This window comes from Sylvia atricapilla, chromosome 8 (genome assembly GCF_009819655.1).
Source record: "Sylvia atricapilla isolate bSylAtr1 chromosome 8, bSylAtr1.pri, whole genome shotgun sequence".
Taxonomy (NCBI): Eukaryota; Metazoa; Chordata; class Aves; order Passeriformes; family Sylviidae; genus Sylvia; species Sylvia atricapilla.
The window spans coordinates 8,027,493-8,043,791 of NC_089147.1; the positions used below are offsets into that span (position 1 = coordinate 8,027,493).

The following is a 16,299-nucleotide window of genomic DNA, read 5'->3' on the forward strand; positions in this document are numbered from 1 at the left end:
ACTATTGGGCAAGCATCATCAACAGGCTCCTGACCAGCTTAGCAACAGCTGGTGCGTGGGGTGAGCGGGGGATTCTGACTGAGGACACTGCAGCGTGACAGGCACCCAGCCAGCACTTCTAGGATGCAAGTCTGGCAGGAAGAGATGGAACTGGAGAAGAAGGGCACTTTTGATAAATCCAGGACTTAATTGTCAAAAACAGCCTTCATCCGAAAAAAAAAAATAAAAGAGTATGAGCAGAGATACCCATCTAGGTTCAATCTTGATTTGAAATCAGCTTTCAAAGACAAACATTTACCAACTCAAACTACTCAGCAACTACTACCAGTAATGACAAAGTTATTAAATATATTACTGCCATACAGCCATGTGTCATTATTGCTGTGTTTACTCACCCTGACAATCACAGAGAAGAGAGACTTGCAGCCAGAGGCGAGGTTGACGTAAGGATCCAAAAGGTATTCGTGTATATGAGGATGGGGAAACAGGGACAGTTTGGACAACACTGATGTAACTTGTAAATTTACATCATAGGGCTGCAAAAAGAGGGAAACACAGTGCTTAGTTATTTTCATGCTGGCTTCTTTTCATCCACCTCATGTTTATTTAACTACTAGAACTTTATACACAGGGTTATGAATAAATAAAGATAAAAAGTTAGATTAGAAGACAGGCCCAACCTCTGCTTTTCACAACAGCAGTGCTGTGAATATGACAGTTGGGCATTAGATTTATTATCTGTATTGCTGCTACAACCACTGGAAGCTTTTGCAGACTTGTTTATTGCATGGCAAGCCCTCTTCCTGTGAAACATTTCTTCAGCTAAAGAAATAGCATGGAATCAGCCTAGATTAAACATCTGCTTGCTTCTCCTGGGAAATTGTAAAGTATATGAGCTCAGGAAATTGCCAGAGAGAAATCCATGTTTACAGCTAATACGTTATTTCTCTTTATTTTTTTGCAGAAGGCCTGGCCATCTTGTGGCAGCAGCCTATGGGAGATGGGACCAGTCCTGGGCTGAGAAAGCAGCAGGAAATTCTGAGTTTCTTGTCTACCTCCCTTCCCCAAATCAATCAAATGGAAGAGGCAACACTGTCAGATGGTGGAAAATGCTTATCAGTCATAAGGAATACAATAATATCTAATTTTCCAGGGGAAAAAAAGTGCCTAGTTTAAAGGATTTGACCATTCTAGTAAGAAACTTATTTCCATAAAAGCAAGCATTTTCATCATGGCTTCTTTATGTTTTAAAATTTTAGTTTCATCTTTGTCATCCAGTGAAAACAAGGTGACATTTTAATTCAGCCCAGAACTTACAAACAAGTAATGGCAGAACACACTAGGTTGACAAGAGAGGGACAGACATTCCCTTGGTACACCTCTGTGTCAATCAACCTTGTTGATCTAAGTGGATTACAGAGCCCTCATTTAATCTTTGACTGCATATTGGCAGTAATACCTTCACTGGCATCATCACCCCTAGAAGAGGAGGATTTAATGACATCAATTTCCCACCTTTATGCTCTCAAGTTAGCATCCCACTGAATAGTAAAAGAACAGATTCTTCTCCTTTTCAGATCTGGGAGATTTGGATGAATTCAGCCTCAGATTAAGACAGATACATTTAGCCATGTCTACATGTCTAAGCTCTCATTAGCTGACTCAACAGAGATCTGACACTTCATATACCTCCCCACACACAAACATCTCCTGCCATCTCAGATGCTCCCAAGTACCTGCTGGTCTCTTGATGGTTCCACAGAGGGTGGAACCTGCAAGATCTGTGTTGCAACCACAAACTTCTGGGAATATCCTGGACACCACAAAAATGGCAACAGATACCTGAGCTCAGGCACCTGAGTGGAGCTTTCAGACTATAGAGTTGAGGAAGCTGAGCTGGTGATTCACTTTGCACTGAAAGAAACACCTACTTGTCTTTCAGCCTAAGAGCCCCAGGGACTACTGGGGCTGCTCTGACAAAATTTCCACTGACTACATGTGTCCACATAAGTAATATTTAGGTATCTTATTCTTGAATTTGTTACCACACACTGTTGCATTGCAAAGTTGCCTCATAAATCTTCTGAAATGAAAGCATTTATTTCTTCCAGTCAGTGGCAGTTATTTCTGTACTTGGCACTCCAGCAATAGATTCATCCCAATCTCCTAACAAATGAAGCTTTCAGCCCCTGGACCATAGATGTTACAGGTAAAAAGAGATCTCTACATTTTGAGTTATTATAGCAGAGTTACTCTGCAGAGAGACAAAAATTCCCTCCATAAATCCATTCACTGCCTACCTAGCTGAACTGTAGGAGAAGGTCTTTAGAGCTGTTTGAGTCAGCCAATTCATTAGGAAGCTTTGAAGGCATGAGCATTATCTGGTGCTCACAAGAGGAGAAGGAAACAAAGGAGTAACACGTGCTGCATTGTTCTGACAGATTGCTGTTGTGATTCCAACTAATTGAGAGCATTAAAGAAAGCTGCTTCTTCACACAGAGCTTTTATTTCTGTCCATATGTCAGCAGACTCAGTAAAATGGCCCCATATCAGATAAATCCAAAAAAAATTCCGTGTAGCTAAAAAGATTAAACCCAGCAAATTTCGAAGTTCAGAAAATTTAAAAAAAATTCTTAGGGTACAGTCAGTTCTACAGAAATTTGTAGTAGCAGCAGGAGGAAGAAGGCAGTGTCTAGTACATGAGGCATTTGAAACAAGTTACTTCACTTGTGTGCTTGAGCTCTCTTCTGTCAGAAAAGAGGTTAGTGAGAGCTACCACCTCTGCAATGCTTTCTGATATCTCAAATTTGTATCAGTGTTCCCATGAATACTCACAGAGCTGACCTAGAGGCTACTCCTGGCTTCCTGCACAGGTTCCCTGTCCATTTATATGTGCAAATGGCTCTGGTCCAGCTTATGACCAGGAAATGGCACATTACACAATGATATAACACTATAATAGAGTGATGGGAATCCACAGGACCTGATGGAGATCAGCTCTTTAAAGTGATGAAAGTATCAGAAATTGTATATTTAACTTGTTTTTTCTTACCTGATCAAGAATCCTGCCCATTCTTTCAAACAGGACTTTCAAGAAGTGTCCTTCAAAAAATGACGCTTCTAAATTGCACTTTTCCAAAGATCTGGGAGATCCAGGCCACTCCCATCGTAAGCAAATAACACAATAATCCCGGAACTACAAACAAAGCAGTGCGGAAAACAGACTTAAATCTCCATGGAAACGATTTCATTTCTTTTGATGGTCCATACACCTTAAAACCATAATTTGTAGCTAAATGATAAACCTAAGCTCAAAAAGATCAGTAATTATAAAGTAAACACTATCTGTAAAACCACTATCAGCAGGCACCTCATTTTCCTGGGGATATTCCTGCTGCCAGGGTAGTTTGAGAAGCAGTGAGTGGAGAACAGAGCTCCCAAAAGGCAGCTGCGGTCAAAACACAAAGCAACACCAACAATACACAACCTAATCAGGGTTCTTCTGAAGCAGGAATTGCATTCTTAACCATCTTCTTAAAACATTATCACATTATCACTGCATTATGTGTAGCTGATCTTGCTACACAAACCAATCTGCTCCCTCATTCCCAGGAAAGGAAAGACACGTGTACAGGCAGAACATACAAACTAAAAGTATTTCAGGGCTTCCCCTTCCCCCTCTTTGTTTCCTAACACCCCTGGCAGTCTTTCTCTACCTTGCCCCATATTTGCTGTGTGTTGCCTGATGCCTCACTTGCAAGGAATTACACCTTGAAAGCAGCACAAGCTGAAGTAGAGAAAATAAGGAACACAGGAAGAAACAGAAGCAAAGGAGTCAGAAAACACACTCAAAAATTCTGCACTGATTGTAGCTTACCTACTTGTGCAGGCTTCCAGAAATAGCAGTAAGGAAGCAGAACAGCTATTTGGATGTAATAACAGCAACAGGCAGGGCTACTCTTAGGGGGGAAATATTTTACCAGTAGCCATATCATTGTCAGGAAGTGACAGAAACCAATTCTGCTCCCTAATAACTCCCAGTACACTCTTTTTCCCAAGGCACAAAAGAAAGACGAAGATGATAAGTGGTTTCTAGCATTCCAGAATAGAACATAGGGGAATTTTACATCAACCTTTGTTTCCTTATTCTCTATTTTCTATTCCCTTTCTTTTCAGGAGGGACTACAGATGAAGCAATATAAATAGAGAAATCCAAACTTCCCATCTTTAGCAGCTGATAACGCAATTCCAAGGTTGTGGAATTTCTGAATTACCTACTAAATATAGCTCTCAGTTACTCTGTTCCTTTGCATAAACTTTTCTATTCTAGAAGATTCACAGGGTTCCAGTAAGAAAGCTGCAAACAAACAGTGGCTGTCCTCTGACCAAGGAAACTTTATGTTTGTAAAAGCAAAACTTGCCTTTATTTCTAAACAGTATATCATAAAGCTTTCCCTGCCTACCCAACCTCCCAACTTCAAACCTGAATGCCTTAGGCTGTGCATTCCCTGTGATGAGCCTTTATTTGCAAAGTCCCAGATTGCATAACTCCTATGCAGCATTTTAATTTCTCTTTAGTTCTTTCAAACAGCTTGGCAGGCAATTCTCCAAGAGAATGCAGATAAATGCAGAAGCAAATTAAGAATCTATCTGCGGTTCAGGTTTTCTCTCACTGTATTTGTTACATGAATATTAATGCATTTAATGTCATCCATTATTCCCACTAGTGCAATACAAGGTGAATTCATCATCGACAGATCTCCAAAGGTAAGTTTTCATTAAAAATGAAAATTGAATTTTCTCATCTTCCATTACCAAAAGATGCATTTAATAGGACTATTTACAGAAGCATTTGTATATTCTCACCAGCATTTCAAGTTCTCAAGGACTAAGGAAGAGTTCACTGACTTACTTGTCTGTGGGCATCTCTGAGGTAAGTATCATAACCTGTACCCTCCACATGGTATGATGACTTTGCTTCATCAGGTACAAGACAGAGAAAACTGAAGAGAAAAAAAAGTACATTAATGACTATATTTCACAGAGCACCAGATCAATACTTTCTCATCATCTGTAGCAGTGTACACACAATGCTGAACTGTCTGGCCAATTAATCCACAGACTCTACCATAATTTTATGTGAAGAACAGAGAACACAAAATCTATTTAAGCCTATCTATTCCAACTACTGTTTGTAATAACAAGGTTTATACTTGAGAACTTTTGTATCTGGCACTAGAGGTAAAGTCATCAGTAGAAGCATTTTCTGAGAATCAGCAGACAGAATGGAGATTAGAGGGAATACTCATAAATAGGTCAAGTATTTGCTAAAGGTCAGACTCCATCTTACTAGAGGCTAAAACAAAATAGACTTGGGAATAAATGAGCCAAAAGAGAAGAAGAATTACAGTTAAAATTCTTCTTAACCTACTTCATAGATAGTTTTATTTACCAGTTTGTTGTGGCAAAAAATGAATATCTAAGACACACAGGACTATTTGCATACAAATGTCCTTGTTACAACTGTACTTGCTTTTGCCAGGTGTGTAGTCAAACACTCTGTCCTTATTACTTTGCCAGTATCTGACCCAACATGCATCAGAAAATTCTGAAATAACATTAGTAACCTTAAAAAAGTAAATTATACCCATTGAAATTTCTGGTCTGCAAAATAAAACCCAGTCTTTGGACCCTGATTCCAAATTTCAGCCTTCAACATACCCCAATTCTACACGAGTGCTGGACATTGTTGTAGAATTTATATGCAGAAATATGTAGTAGCTGACTTTTCAAGTGGAGCTCATCTTATCTCAAAAAAACACAAATTTTCAGAACACTGCAAATCAGAAAGCATTTCTATTCCCTTGTGGAGGTTACATGAGGTGAATTTAGGAGAGTGTTCTTTGCGTCTTTGCTCCAAACCATGTCCACCATGGACTATAAAAAGCGATACTGAGGGAAAGAGGGCAAGAAGTGATGATGTCACCCTGTCCTGTCTGTCCCTGGGCTGTTTGCTTCCTTTGGCTAACACCTTTGATTATTTCTGGGCAGGCAGACAGGTCAGCACTGACACACCAGTGCTGCTCTGCTACCAAGTATTGACAGAGCAAACAGCCCTCATCCCAATATTAGCTCCTAAGAGAATTACCATCACTAAGTTGCTTAGAGCAGAGCTTGTACTCTTTGTGATATCCAATTTGCAGTGAGTCTAACAGGCACTGAGGTATGTCACAGGTGACACAGGTGCCTCTGACTTTCAGGGAACAGAAGGTTATCTCTAGCATGGCAATTATTTCCTTTTATGTATGTGCCTTAAGGAACTTCTAAGTTCTAAAGTTTGAGGTTTTTTTTTTTTCTCCTGAAAGGTTCATGGCAAGACTCCCCAGACTTGTCCAGGAAGGTCAAGTCCAATAACAGCATTTGAAGTACAGCAAATATTTCTGCAAAAAGCAACTTTTATAATCAATGAGGCTTTCAGCATGAATTCTGAGTATTCAACCATTAGCTGCAAAGTTCTTCTACTTTCTCATTTATGTTAAATTAATGCAAGCTCTAATCTTTCAGAAGTAGCTTTCTGATAAAATGCCACATAATTTTGTTCTGTGGAGTCATTTTCCCAGCTGGCACAGAATAACATCCATTACAGAGTACACATTTAATTTGCACAGTGTGTGCAGACACCCACACATTCAGACATTTCCTCAAGTCTTTGTTTCAACTCACCTATTTACAATTTTATGAACTTCAGTCTTCCCATCATTTTTTGGATGCTCTGGACTGACAGGTGGAGAAGCACTGAGCCACTCCTGTGCTGACAATGTGTTATCTGGAGACAGATCAGTAAATAATGGATCTTCCTCCAGATCTCTGTGAAATTACATTAGACAAAAACTTAATCATCCACAGAATGTTATGAAAGGCAGGACAATCTCTGGGTCACAAGGCAGGCTGCTTTTCCTCTCTGAACAACATGGATGTTTTCCAGAACATAACAATATCCTTTGTATTACCTAATTAATATGCAGAAACACCAACCTTTGCAAATACCCAAAAATCTGAACAACAGATGAGACGTCTTTGACTTGTACAAAATTACTGCATCAAGTCACTTAAAACTTCTTAGCCCCATTTTTCACATGAGAGGATTCTACTCCAGGACATATTTAAATTATTCTAGATTACTAAAATAGTTTGTGTAGCCAGTCCTCACCTGTCCTCCACTAAAACATTGAGTTACTACCATATGCTAGATAACATATACATTTTATGTAGTATTTAATTTATTTATTCTATGTAAGGCCTCAGAAGTGTTCTTTCATCAAAAATTATTAGGAACATAAATGTAAGCAAGACACTGAAGTTACTGACTGCAAGAATATTCTTCTCCCTGATTGCAATAAATATGCATAGATTTAAGCTTGGGAGATGCATAAATAAATTGAGACCTCTGAATGTGTATTGTTCTGCAAAGAGGCTTGTGGTAATTTTAGATTTTCTGTTCCTGTTCTAAGAGTTTCCATGAGTTGCTGATGTAGGAATTTCTCTATCACTGTACAGATATGGATTAATACGTACAGCACTCAAGTGCTCTCCAGGCTCACTTTTCTTTCAATTACTGGAAAAAAAAAAACCATTTTGTTCTAAAAATAGGGGTCCAAGTTACTTGTTGTGAACACTTTTCTTAATGAAACTTACACTGCTCCAGCAATCTGTCCATTCTCTACCACATCTTTATCTTCTTGAGAGGGAGGCTTGTATTCCATGTAGTTTCTTTCCTCCAAATTTCTCAGAACCAAATTATAAAGAATGTGCTCGTTGGGTTTTTGCAAAAGGTGCTCAAACATTCGTAATGTCATTATGCTGATCTGCAACAGAAAGAGTAAAAACTCAATAAACTGATGCACTGCTGCCCTGTGCTTTTTGCCTTTTATCTGCTTTGTCCATCCTAAAACATTGCAAACACTAATTGACATTATGGAAGGAAACCAAAATCATAAGAAAAAATAGGAAAATATGATGCTACATGTGGTATAAACATGGAGGAAGAGTTCACATATATCTGAAAATCAATATGAGAATGCATTTTTTCTGAAAAAAAAAACAAACAAAAAAAAAACCAAACAAAAAAAAACCTGCTCTGAAATTTTGTGAAAATAACTAAACAAAGAACATATAGAGAACTCAGAATTCAGCTTTATGTTCTACAGTCATATCCATGCTGAAGATGGTTATCATTGTGCAAATGAGACCCACAACAGGACTTAAAGTTAGTAATAAATACCCAGAAAAAAAAGAAAGTAATACAGGGATATTGTGATTAGACCTATAGGCTAAGATTTTTACATGCAGATGCTATGTAGGCTTTTTAAAGGAACACTGACTTTAAGCAATACAAAGACACTTTTTCAAGACTGCTTGAGAGTGCTTAGCTTTGCAAAGATAGCTAATTTACAGAGATAACTCATTCTGACAGGGTGAGCAGGTAGGCATATTGAAAAAATGGATATGAGAAAACACAGATTTATATTTCAGCAAGCTTGGTTTTTATTTAAAAAAGTAGAGAGCTGAGGTTGTTTCATGGAAAAAATGAAACAAACAGCTTCTGAGGAGGGATTTTACTGAAGTAAATTATTTCAGTGATGCTTACTGTATGTAAAGAGCTTAAAGTTATCACATCCTCTTTTAATTGGCATTACATATATTCTCCAACCACACTTCACATGTTTTTATCTGGATCTTATATGATAACAAGAAAAAATTGACACAACATGGAAAATAACAGCAACAAATTAAAATGCAATTACAAAAACTCAGTTTATCTTACAGACAAGCAAGTCTAATTGGATATGCATAGTGGGCAGGCAAAGTCATGAAAATTTTTTTTAGGAAAAAAAGAGAAACATGCTAGGTGGAGAAAACAGCTTAACTTCATTTTCTAAAGGGAATTTGTAGGGCTGAGAGCCAGAATCCTTTTTTGGCAAAAACCATTACTTGACACAAATATGAAAAGTGCTCCCAGCAGTGTCTTTACAGACTCCCCACAGTCCCAAAGCAGCCAGCAGACACCCCTGTGTCAGATCACCCTCACCTCATCAGAAATGTGATCACAGTGCTCGATCAGCCTGTGTCGCAATGGATGCCTGTTGATGTCTGTCAGTGTTTCTGGCTCCCTGTGCTCTCCAAGTATAAAATACACCAGCTCCTGCAGCAGCACATCTGAAGTCACCTGACGGACAATGCGGTGCAATAGTGCAGTTGATGTGAGGATTCCAATCTCTGAACTGAATGAAACATTTTCATATCAGATATGGAGTGGATTTCCAGCCCCCAAAAATCAGCTTGATTCAGATTTTGTTCTGCTGTGTCTTGTAGGAGCTACTCACGTTTGCATCAGCTGAGGTTCCATAACATCAATGAAGAATCGTTCCCGCACAGCTTTTGCCATAGCAACAGCAGTCGTCTGAAACAAAAGCAGAAAATGGTGTGTCTCAAACTCAGAAGCTAGGAAACAACTGGAACTAGTTATTTGCTGAATACATTTGTATCATCTGAACACATTTCAAACCTTTTGTGCTTCTTTGATGAGTTGATCACAGTAGTCAAACCAAGAAAGAAATGAAATCAACGCTCTTTTCCCTGGAAAAGCAGATGCATCTTCTTTGTGGCTATAAGAATCTAAGCTAGAGAACACAGAGAAAAAATATTTATTTAGTCTACAAGTAATTGAAAAATCTTGGACTCTATTCTTATTGAACCTAACAGAATAATTAATGACCTACTTCTAATGAAGGGAATATTAAAAAAGCTTTTCTGTCTCTGTGGATCTGGCAGTGCCATCACAACACAGGTATTCAGTGCATGCTAAAGGGTACATAGAATGTACAGCACAGGAACTCTGGTTAAGTGTTTCTGGAGTCAGAAGGGAAAACTGATCACCAAGCCTGTTCTCCCAGGAAACACAGACCACAGAAAATGAATCAGTAACTCCTGTAGTCATAGAACCATAAAATGAAGGCAATTGTTCTTCTCTACTCTGTAAGCGACCTCAGGCAAGCCAACCAAAACCACACAGTGTATACCTGAACCTGAGTGTATCTTTCAGAAAGAAACATCTATCTTAGTTTAAGGGCTCTAAGGAATAACAAATACACCACGTTCTTTGGTAAAAGACTCCACTGTTTATATAGCCCACAATTTTAAGTTGTAGGTTTTCCCCTTCTAATTTCAAACTCCAACCACCAGAAATTTTGCTAGGCATCTTGCAAGTACCTACTTTTGTCTCAGTACTAACACATCAGGAGAAATTCATAGTAATGAGGGCAGAGTGGGGAAGAGACACGTTTTAAGAATCTAAATTAGAAGCAGTTAAGATAACAGGTATTTATCTTTTGCTTGATGGTGGTGACGTATGCAGTAACTCTTTCCTTCTTCTTTTTTTGCTGCAAAATTTTTGCAACAACAGCCTGTTAACAAATAGACTCTTCCTGCCCCTTGCAGCAGCTTGTAATGCACACTGTGTACAGTGAGAAGTTAATGCTCCCTAAATCCTTGACATCTGCGTGAGAATATAATCCATTCCTGATACTACAGTGACACCACTATAAACTGTTGATGTAATCCAGTGAAAAAACTTGCCCCCTGAGGCATCTCTGCCAGGGACTGGCAGGCAGACCTGGCCCCATGTCAGAAATCACAGGTACACTGGACACCCAAAGAGCACCACTGTGTTGCAGTTCTATTTCAGCTCTGCCCCTGAGGCTTTAGCCTGTGTGTGTGTGTAGGAATATTTTATACATATTATCTACCTATCAAATTAGTTTCAGGGAGGGGTGTAAAGTCACTTTGAGTATTAAATACAAAAATAAAATTCTTACCCCCAGTTAATTGCCTCCACTGTTTCAATGTCTAAGGGATCCAGTGACTGAGGCAAGGCTTTGTAGAGGGTGGCCAGCCTGTCTGTCAACAATTCACATAAACAAGTGCTTTGAGTCAGGCACTTGGCAGCTGCTGGTTCTGGCAAACTCACCAAAAGCATGAGACCTTCACAGGCCTTCACTGCTATCCGGCCGTCCTGGCAGAAGGGCATGGAAGAATTAATCAGATGGTGAATAAAGGTCACTGGAAATTAAGAAGAAAACACCTCCCACATAAAACCTCTCCATTCCCACACAGTGACTGAATGCATCTATTTTTGTTGCCTTTTCAGTCATTAACTCTAGTGAATTTGGATGCTACAAAAAAAAGAATCTCACCTGATTTTGTGTGAAATACAAGAATGCCAGCTGCAACCTTCCAGCTAACAGAAGTAGAGCTGTAGGTCAGCTTGAGACCGGGATACTAAATCCTGTAAACTACTCATGTAACAATAATGAGGCGAAGTGGTAGACTTGGTTTTCTGCTCTCAGCACTGCTGCAGCAGTTACAGGCTTACCCAAACTCTTTCAAAAATTTCTGAAAGAATCTAAGTCTGAATTTGAGGATTGACATGGGTAAGACATACAGCAAGCTTTTTAAAAAGAAAAATCTCCTAGAGATAGCTCAGTGCCATTACAAAGAGAGTGGGTTTGGTTAAGTCAGAACAATTGAAAGTAGTTTTTAAAATATTCTCTTGTAATATATTTAACCTGATTATCCTATGTAGCTTCTCTGTGAAACATTCAGCATCCTATACAAGTTTCTTAAAAACCCCACTTAATATTACTATCAACAAGCTTAGTATTAATTTTCTTAAACAGTATTTCTACTTCAATCTGAATTTGCAAAGAAAATTGCCAATTTACAAAAAGTGCCTGCAAAACCCCTCATTTCACCTTTTATAGCTAAAATACAGTGTGTTTATTCACTCCCTCTGCCCACTTCACACAACATCCAACTATTGAATTTTATCACACAGAGTGGGAAAAACACCCCAAAACAAACAAATAAACAAAAACCAACTCACAGGACTTTTAGTGAGGTTTAGTAGAGAATTCACTAAGTTATAGTCTTGATTTGTAGAGGCAGTGGAGGACTCAGGTGATGCTGTGACATTGAGTTCATCCAGACTGAAAGAGAGCTCATCTGCCTGTTGTGGGAGCTCATCTTCCCTCTCCATGCGCTCGGCTCCGGCAGCACCGGGCGTCTCCTCGGGCTGCCCCGTGTCTGTTGTCACAGACTCTTGGTCTTTTATCATGTCTTCTGTGATTACACTTGCTGATCCTTGGAGAGCCATTGCTTTTAACTTGTTCTGCAAAGCATTTTTTTTAACATCAACATTTGAAGTAGTCAAGGCTGGATACAGTAACCATGTAAAATGTAAAAGGGCTATGGGAGCGTGGGTGTTTTATAAACCTAGGACACTTTTAAATCTGCTTAAATTTCTCTTAAGCCCTACACACTTTGCTTCAAGGCTGAATATGCCATTTACAAAAGGATGGCAGCTTTTTCTTTTGCTACTGAAGGCACATAGTCACTTGATTTGCCCACAGTTTGATAGAGGTTTTAATTTACCTTATGTGTGGCACCTTTAGAACTTAGCACTTACTACAAAATATTCCTTTCTGTATCAAGGCCTCACATTCATCTAATGTTGGAAACACAATCTCCAGTTGAAATGACACAAGTAAAATGATTCTAAATTTCTTGAGATTTTACCTTCAACGGGAAAGGGAAAGAAACACCTTCAGCAGAGTACTCTCAAATTGTTTCTCAGGAAGAAAAAAATTGAGAAGATTGAATGGACAGAAGGTATTAGAAGTTAGCACTGGACACTGGATACTCTAAAAAGGTCGCAGAGAACTGTCTTGGAAGCTCCAAGCCATCTCTGCTTTGCCTGAAAAAAGGGGACCTATCTGTCTTCCCATAAATCTGTCTCCACCACATAAAAAGACATTTAAATTTGTGCTCTGTGATACCATGAAGAAACTCACAGAAAGGCAAGAATTCAGTGTTCTTCTGGCATTAGTGCAGGTGAAGAATCCTTTATTGAAATCATAAATTAGAATGCAGCACAAGACATTTCTTTCAAGTGAGAACTGTAGTGAGATTATAAATCCAAACGGTTCCCTTCTCTATGATAACACCAAAATTATTACAAAGATACCTCAAGCATTAATAATTTAAAAGACTAACCATTTGGGGTTAATGGATTTTAGTACAGACAAACCAGCAGGGACTGAGGACATGACAGTCAGGCAGCAAACTGGAGAGTAGCTGTGAGCACTTGCTCGAGTGCCGTGCATTCATTGCGGGGAATTTGCACCGAGCATTGTGATGCACTCACAGAACCAACTCCCTGGAGAAGCAAACCAGTGGTAAAACCAGCAGACTGCATGCTACAAAATAAGGATGATCTTTGAATGCAGTAGAAAAATTACTGCTTCAATATAGTTTGGGTTTTTTTGACAGTGTGAAAAGTGCAAGGCTGGCAAGGCAACAAAAAAGTGAATGTCTGAGCCGAGTTTGTCTATCACCAGAGCTTCTGCAGGCCTTCAGTATTGTCCCATCTTCCTCATCAATACACAGAAATATCTGAATCACAACACTGACCCTTGCACATAAAGGTTGCAACAGCATTTCAACCCTGGACTTTACACTGTTGTGGGCACCACTCAAACCACAGGCAGGGTCGTTAAAGGGAGAAGCTTTTTTTTTTTTTTTTTTTTTTTTCAAAAACTGGGTAATATTCTGTAAAATACTTCATCTTACAGTGGGTTATTACTTCATGTCTGGATTCTTCTGCCATTTGAAAGGCCATTGTTCATTTAGCTAAGGCAGTGATGAGAGAACTAACATATATAAATGTATGAATGCCCCTAGAAATGTGTCCATTATTTCTCTTACATTGGCAGGTGACACAAACCAGTTTGCACATTGAGCAACACACAGGCAGAATCTTTGTGTGTATTTAAGCTTCCTATTTTTTAATCATGCAATTCTGCAGCTCAGCTGCTCACCTGCCTCCTGCAAAGGTGCAAAACAGGATCCTGAATGACCTAATAGAAAAGGTTACATAAAACACATATTCAATGCTTTCTAAACAAAGTACTTGAGAATTCAGCATTAACAAAGAGCAGATAATATAAAACCACACTTCTGTATTTTAGTGATCTGTAAACATCAGTTTTAAAATCTGTGGTGGATGATGCCATGTCTAAATTCTGACAGATTTAGAAAGAGTTCTATGAAAACATCAAGTGATATCACAGCTGATGGGAATCTCTACTTAATTTGTGGTGAGAAATATGAAGGTGATAATTCACAGTACTGAAAGTAGAAGTGAATAGTGAAACTACTGTTGATTTCATAAAATGAAGGTACAAATACTTGGCAACTATATTAGAACTTTTTTAAGGTCTCAAGAGAGGAAATTGAAGCACAGAGAGTTAAGGGTCCCTTTGCCACAAACAATCAGTTGCAAGGAGTATCTCAGCTAAGATGGGATGAGATGAGGGAAGTTTACCCTAAAATATAACTGAGGTAGAGGTGATAAATAAACATTACAAAGTATATTCTTTCTCTCTGCACAAGAACTAGGAAAACTCAATTTAAACAAAAAGGAATAGATTAAAACCAAAATAAAACTAGTATATGGATCCTAAAGTTTTAAAAAGTAAAATGAAGTTCTTCAAGTTAGGTCCACGAGAGATTTAACTTGCCCAAGCAATACAGTTATGCCATGCAGGCTTATTGGTTAAGCAATATAGGTGAAAGATTTCACTTATATTGATTAACCAATATAATTATATATGTATAGATATAAAATTTAAAATATAAACTAGCATTCTATCAACAAACTATTTGGTATGGAATCCTACAAAGGAAGTGAATTTGTACACACTCAGGTTTTTGTGTTCATAAAATCCTGTAAAAACCGATTGGAAACAGTCAAAGAAGGAAGCAAAACTAACAGATACAAACACTCTCTGGAGAGATCCATCTGCATTTCATCTTATAAGTGCTGGACACTGAAGACAGAAATGCCACAAAGAATTCTGTAAATTTACCCTTTCATGCATTTTAAGATGAGTCACAACAAGTCACAACAGCACCTCTAAGAGGCCGACTGTGAACAACCAGAATATCCTATTCTAATGAAGCACAATTCTGCACCCCACATAACTGATCGGGAGACAACCACCACAAGTTGTGAAGACAAATGCTTTAGGCTACACCACCTAGAATAATACTGTGAAGTAACAGGAGCCACAAGAAATGTTTGCCAGCTGCCTGAACTCCACAGCCAGCATTTTGTGAAACTACAGACCCCTTTGAAACTTGGAATAATCTGTTTCTCAATGTCTGTTTTTTAATATTGGAATCTTGCTATTTTGGGGAAGAACACTAATAAAGTGGGACAAAACACTTGTGCTTCTTATGACTGGGCTTCTCAGGTTTGATTTAGGCTTCTAATGTTTAAACATTAACTTTTCAATCCTTACACCATTTCTGTTGCTTGTACAACTACAGTGGATACAATGGCAATCAGGATAATACTTAATTAAGGTAAAAATAAACTCAAGATGGATTCTTTACTACTGTCATGCAAATGATAATCACATACTTAATAGAAAATAACATCCTCTTGCAGCTTAGCAGCCTCTGCTGTCACAGATCTTGTTTGTGGAAAGCTTGTAAAATAGTCCTGAAGGAATATTTTTCAGCAAAGTCTTATGTAATTAATAGAGACTGTGTCACCATAGGAAACAGCAAAGTGGGAGCAAAAGGCATTTTTAAATGAACTTTTATAAACTGATTTTTTTATGGTCCTTCTAAATAGGAAGGGAAAAGTCAGTCTAGAAACAGTTTATCCTCCCACTCTGATTTCATAATGCCACATGTTAAAGGAGGCAGTAAAGATACTTACAGCCTGTCTTACAGATAGAAGATGGTGTTGTGTTGTAGACTGTGAGCTGGCATTGCAGCTCCAACATATGTGCCACTACCAAATAAGGACCCACTCCTGCAGAACACTCAGCAATTTGCAAGGTTTCAGTGCCCCCTGCAATCTGTCCCTTGGTCTTCACTGGGATGCAAAAAACCACAAGAAGGCCAAGGTGTCCCTCACACAGTGTTCTACACTGCAATTCGGCACTGGCACTTTCATTGCAAAGGAAAAAGACCTTGGGCAGGTGTATTTGTGAGGCCTGAACGAAATTCTTGTGAAAATCACAGGTATAAAGTCTCTGGAGAAAAAAAAAATCCCAACAGCAAAACTTCTAATATCACAGGATAAAAAACAGCAGATGGAATGAAAACTAAGCTGTGAAGCACAATGTGACACCACCAGTTCTCCACTAGATTTTGTACATGACACAGTAA

General features: G+C 38.6%; 1 protein-coding gene across 2 annotated transcripts in view; it reads right to left on the reverse strand.

Moving 5' to 3' along the window:
* Window positions 1–16,299, reverse strand: part of FHIP2A (FHF complex subunit HOOK interacting protein 2A) — a 33,837-nt gene that overhangs the window by 4,620 nt on the left and 12,918 nt on the right. Inside the window, exons 6-16 of one of the 2 annotated variants that reach the window (XM_066323532.1) lie at window positions 13,935–13,973; window positions 11,942–12,226; window positions 10,875–11,071; window positions 9,566–9,680; window positions 9,384–9,460; window positions 9,089–9,281; window positions 7,696–7,865; window positions 6,724–6,867; window positions 4,913–5,003; window positions 3,053–3,196; window positions 396–536 (exon numbers count right to left, since the gene is read on the reverse strand). In XM_066323532.1, coding sequence (XP_066179629.1) covers window positions 396–536; window positions 3,053–3,196; window positions 4,913–5,003; window positions 6,724–6,867; window positions 7,696–7,865; window positions 9,089–9,281; window positions 9,384–9,460; window positions 9,566–9,680; window positions 10,875–11,071; window positions 11,942–12,226; window positions 13,935–13,973 — 1,596 coding nt within the window. The remainder of the gene's footprint in view (window positions 1–395; window positions 537–3,052; window positions 3,197–4,912; window positions 5,004–6,723; window positions 6,868–7,695; window positions 7,866–9,088; window positions 9,282–9,383; window positions 9,461–9,565; window positions 9,681–10,874; window positions 11,072–11,941; window positions 12,227–13,934; window positions 13,974–16,299) is intronic. The other variant, XM_066323533.1, reaches the window with a different exon arrangement.